This window comes from Artibeus jamaicensis, unplaced genomic scaffold, assembly GCF_021234435.1.
Source record: "Artibeus jamaicensis isolate MK-2021 breed Jamaican fruit bat unplaced genomic scaffold, CSHL_Jam_final contig_1128, whole genome shotgun sequence".
Lineage (NCBI taxonomy): Eukaryota > Metazoa > Chordata > Mammalia > Chiroptera > Phyllostomidae > Artibeus > Artibeus jamaicensis.
Genome location: NW_026521220.1, coordinates 2,995,594 through 3,000,599, shown reverse-complemented (window position 1 = coordinate 3,000,599; position 5,006 = coordinate 2,995,594). Strand labels below are relative to the sequence as shown.

Below are 5,006 nucleotides of genomic sequence, written 5' to 3'. Positions count from 1 at the left end.
TACTGGAAGTTCTAGCCACAGGGATCAGACAAGAAGAAAAAGCACTAAAAGGCATCCAAATTGGAAAGGAGGAAGTAAAACTGCCATTATTGTGGATCACTTGATAGTGTACATAGAAAACCCTACAGTCTCCACCCAAAAACTACCTGACCCAATCAGTGAATTTTGAAAAGTAGGGGGATACAAGGTCAATATTCAGAAATCGATGGCATTTTTGTACACCAGCAACAAAATATCAGAAAGAGAAATTAGGGGAGAAATCCCATTTACTAAAACGAGAAAAAAAGTAATAAAGTACCTAAGAATATTTTTAACCAAGGAGGTAAAAGACCTGCAACAAAATAACTTAATCGAGAATATCGATTTCTGTTTCTCTATGCTTGTAAGTGAACAGCCAAAACAGCTTTAGAGAAGCCTTGGTTCACCTGAAATGAAACCATGATGCATTGGAATTGAAGCTCCCATGGATACCATCTCTGAAGAGGCAAAGATCTCAGAAGAAATTTTTCTGGTGTTGCATCATGCTTCCAAGAACCCTCTGAGATTCTGGAAGGAAACTGAACATTTTAATGAGTCCCCAAGGTCTTCTTTGACCTTGGGTCCTAAGGAGAACTTACTTGTGGTGCTTACTTTAGTTTCTTGGTAATAGATTGTTTTTCTCTATTTCTTCATCATGTGCAGCGGGATGGAGAACAGGCACTAGGAATCATTAGTGTCATGTGGGCAGTGGACAATTCTCCATGCAAACAGGCAGATGAGGCACCATCACTGCTGAGTTTTAGTGGGGCAGGGCAAGTCCTCACTGCTGGATGTGTGCACACTCAGACACACACACAGGCTCATTTGCAATGGCTTTAGTCGGACTTTCCTGGAAGATGATGGGTTCTGCCTTTCTGTTCCACTGTCATAATTACTCCCAAAGAACTTCTGACCTTCACTCTGACTAAAAACATACAGAACTCATCAGCTAACCAACTCTTGAACTTCCCCAAATAGAGATTTGGTTTTTGAACAGAAAATTTGCCATCCTTACTATGTAAGTGCCCCTGGCAAAGGGTGTTGAATACGAATTGCCATATAAAATATTCTTAGTCTTTATATCAGTCTCAGCCAAAAATCTACACCGTGTGACTTGTGGTTATCTAAAACCTCAGCAAGGTCTCTTACCTCTACCCTGTTATTTGGTCAGAATTTCCTTCCCCACAGTGATAATGTGGACTGGAGTACTGTATAAAAGTGCGGGGCAAAACCCTGATGCCTGGGGAAGGTGCTGCATTAAGCCATCATACCCAGCATTTCATTAGAGTAACTGGTGTTATTATTAAGCAAAGGCTTTCCAGGTCTTTCTCAAGTCATTGCTCAACTGTCACATCCTGCCTGCTCTTTGAACTGAAATCTCTAACACTTGCCCTTTCAGCCACTGTCCCCTGTATCCTGTCCCCCTCCCTAGCTTTCCTTTTCTTTCGTGCACTTTCATGTTTCTTTCATGTATTATTAGTGGAGACAAATAGGTCTACTCTATAAGCTCATTCTCAGGAAAAAACATGGCAAATTTATGTATATGTTGCTTTGGATCTTTCAGGTGAGGGTGCTGGGTCAGATAACAGTGGTCAGTGTACAGTAAGCACTCAGTACAGGAAACCTTTTTCCAAGTGCCATGTTCTTAATTGTACTTATAAAGATGTAAACTGAATGAAAGGAAAGGCCATTAAAAGCCACATCAGGCACCATCAAGGGCATAAACAAACATTTCTTCTTCCTTAGGGAGCAGGGATCCTGAGGGAGACCCTGTAACTAGGTCACTGTGATCCCTAGTCCACAATAACACTCTTTAGTTTCTGGTTATCCACGGATGTTATAAAAGTTCTGTTCCATCCCTGGAAGCTCAACTGGAGGCTCGTGACAAAGGAGGTCAGAGACCATGTTCTTCAGCCCAACAGGAGATCCAAGACAAACTAAAGGCTTTGAATTTTAAAGGAGAGAGGCAGAAGCAGAGAAGTCTGCTCTGAGTTGTCCCCTTCTTGTCACCAGGGCCATCTGAGTCTCCTTGAGAGAGATGGGTGGAAGCCAGCAGAGTCCAGCACTTTGCCTGCAGGCAAGAAGGAGGGTGAGTGCCTGCCTGACCTGGTCTGTGCTCTAGCAGAGTGGTTAGGGTATGAAGCTTGAACCCCTGAGCCAGGCAGCCTGAGTTCCCCTTCTGCTGCCAATTAGGACTGGGACTTGTGCCCAGTGTCCTCACCTGTTCAATGGGTTTAACCAAAAGGCCCCAGAGCACTTAGAACAGTGCCATTAGCATAGTTAGTGCTTGGCAAATGTTTCTCTTTTTTAGGTTTAGTTAATAACTTTACCTTATTACTGCAGTATTATTTTCACATAATATCTCCACAGCCATTCCTGCTAAAGAGTCAGGGCAACACAGCTTCATCTTCCTGTTCTGACCAGCACTGACCAAACGTGGAAGGTCTAGGGCAACTGGCTTCTGCTTCCCAACAGCACTGCAGAGAAGGACCCAGGTCACACAAAACTTGGTCCAGAGCTGTAGAGGACAGGCAGTACCAGAAGAGGGTCACTGCAAGGCTGCAGGGTCATCCCAGCTGAGCTTTGTGGACTGTCTCCTCAGTTGGAAGAGCCCTTACTCTGGAGGAAAATTTCACCCACCAACAGTTACTAGGATGGTTGAAGCCACATGGGGACCATAAAAACAGAGATGCAGGAACAAGGAGATGCCATCTCAACTCTAAGTTCCACGGCTCCCTGTTCAAACACCAGTCTCAGGAATGTGTTGTTTTTCTCTCTCTGTGTGAGCAACTCTTCTTTTTTTCTCCCATACAGTCCAGGAGGAGGATGGCTGCAGATAACACCTCCTCTGTGACAGAGTTTATCCTCGCAGGCTTAACAAACCAGCCAGGACTCCAGCTCCCTCTCTTCTTACTGTTTCTAGGCTTCTATGTGGTCACCATGGTGGGGAACCTGGGCTTGATAACACTGATTGGGCTGAACTCTCACCTACACACCCCCATGTACTTTTTCCTCTTCAACTTGTCCTTCATTGACTTCAGTTACTCCTCTGCCATCATCCCCAAAATGCTGATGAGTTTTGTCTCAAAGAAGAACATCATCTCCTACTCTGGGTGTATGACTCAGCTCTTTTTCTTCTGTTTCTTTGTCATTTCTGAATGCTTCATCCTGTCAGCAATGGCATATGACCGCTATGTGGCCATCTGTAAACCACTGTTGTACACAGTCACCATGTCTCCTCAGGTGTGTGTATTTCTTTTGCTGGGTGTCTATGGGATGGGGGTTTGGGGGGCTTTAGTTCATACAGGTAATATACTGTTTTTGAACTTTTGTGCAGAAAACCTTGTCAATCATTATATGTGTGACATCCTTCCCCTCTTTGAGCTCTCCTGCAATAGCTCTTACATGAATACTCTGGTGCTCTTTACCTTTGCAGCCATTGCCATGGGGGTGCCCATTGTGACTATTTTTCTCTCTTATGGCTTCATTCTTTCTAGCATTTTCCACATTACTTCTACTGAGGGTAGATCTAAAGCCTTTAGTACCTGCAGTTCTCACATAATGGCAGTTTCTTTTTTCTTTGGGTCAGGAGCTTTTATGTATCTCAGACCACCTTCTATTTTACCCCTTGACCAGGGGAAAGTGTCTTCTCTGTTCTATACCATTGTGGTGCCCATGTTGAACCCTCTAATCTACAGCCTGAGGAATAAGGATGTCAAATTAGCCATGAAAAAATGCTTGAGGAGAAAAATCTTCTGTTGAAAATGGCTCAGAAAAGAGGTCCAAAGCTTTGTTTATCAGTGTGTTTTTCTTAGTTTTTCAAAGAGGGAAACAAATATCCAAACTGGCTCTCCTGTAGGTAGAAGAAATTTTATATTTGTTCTCAAGTACACTATTTCTCTCCGTTCCTTACTCCACCCTAAGAATCCCAATCATTTTTTTAATGAAAATTATTGCCACAGTTATATAAGGGTTACTGTTGAATTGGTCTAAGGAACCATTTAGACCAGCCTCTTTTGTGATGCACTGCATCCTGTAGACACATATTTTGTAGGTTGCTCCTGGACATGCACACAGCCAGTGCCAGAGCTGGGTCTGGAATCTAGGCCCCAGGCTTGCATCCATAGAGCTCTGCTTTCCTTCAGTGGTGTTTTCTTGACCCATCTTTTCCATAGTAAGTTTCATTTTAGGTGGTTTTTTGTTGGGTTTTTTTTTTTTAGTGTTACATTTAAAGAGGTCTAATTCTATTTACAGGGATGTCATGAATCTTTTCAAGGGTTAATTTTGGAACATCGATTTTGCAGGAATGTGGAAGGTAAAAAAATGTAGTGATCTGGTCTTGGCACAATGATTTTTTACATGGTTTAAACTTTTTCAGGGGGAAAAGTTTTATATAGAGTCAAGCATGGTGCCCATTAAGATGGTGTACAGAGCTCTAAGGACAGAGGCTCACTTATTCGACCTTTAACAAGCAGATGTGCAGATTTAAAAGAGTTATTTCCTGACTAATAAAATAGAATCTGAAGCCTCAGTTCAAGGGTTTGAATGCTGTAATTGAGTAATAGTTTTGGGTGCACGAGAGCCATGAGAGCAGTACAAGCGACGATTTATTAGGGAGGTATTGGCCCTTGTACTTTAAGGCATTGTGTAGAGCTGTGATCTTTTAACAGTAACAACTAAGGAAAGCAATGGTGGTCTCAGGACAGGTTGTGTATTCACTGTATTGGGAAAATGGAGGTACAGCTTAATCCAGGGTCCCACACAAAAAAGCACCCCTTTTTAATTACAAACTTTTTTATCAAAAAATCATAAGCATGTAATTCTGTAACATAACAATATCACACTCAAGCATACCATAGGACATTTTGGTTGAAATGTTCAAATGAAAAATATTAAGTTATCGCACCCATATTCCTACCCTACCAACCACACTGACACGGGTGTTACTTCTGCCAGACTTGCATAAAGTAAGAGAACAGTTTTTGGTC

At 42.4% G+C, this 5,006-nt stretch overlaps 1 protein-coding gene across 1 annotated transcript; it reads left to right on the top strand.

The window, feature by feature from the left end:
* The first annotated feature begins 2,838 nt into the window (after positions 1–2,838).
* Positions 2,839–3,780, top strand: LOC119063541 (olfactory receptor 8B12-like). The gene has a single exon (XM_037164912.2). It carries the CDS (start codon positions 2,845–2,847, stop codon positions 3,778–3,780), a length of 936 nt encoding a protein of 311 aa, XP_037020807.2. The 5' UTR covers positions 2,839–2,844.
* Positions 3,781–5,006: the final 1,226 nt, after the last annotated feature.

Coding starts and splice junctions, on each gene's coding strand:
- LOC119063541 (XM_037164912.2), top strand. CDS start 2,845: ATGGCTGCAGATAACACCTCCTCTGTGACAGAGTTTATCCTCGCAGGC.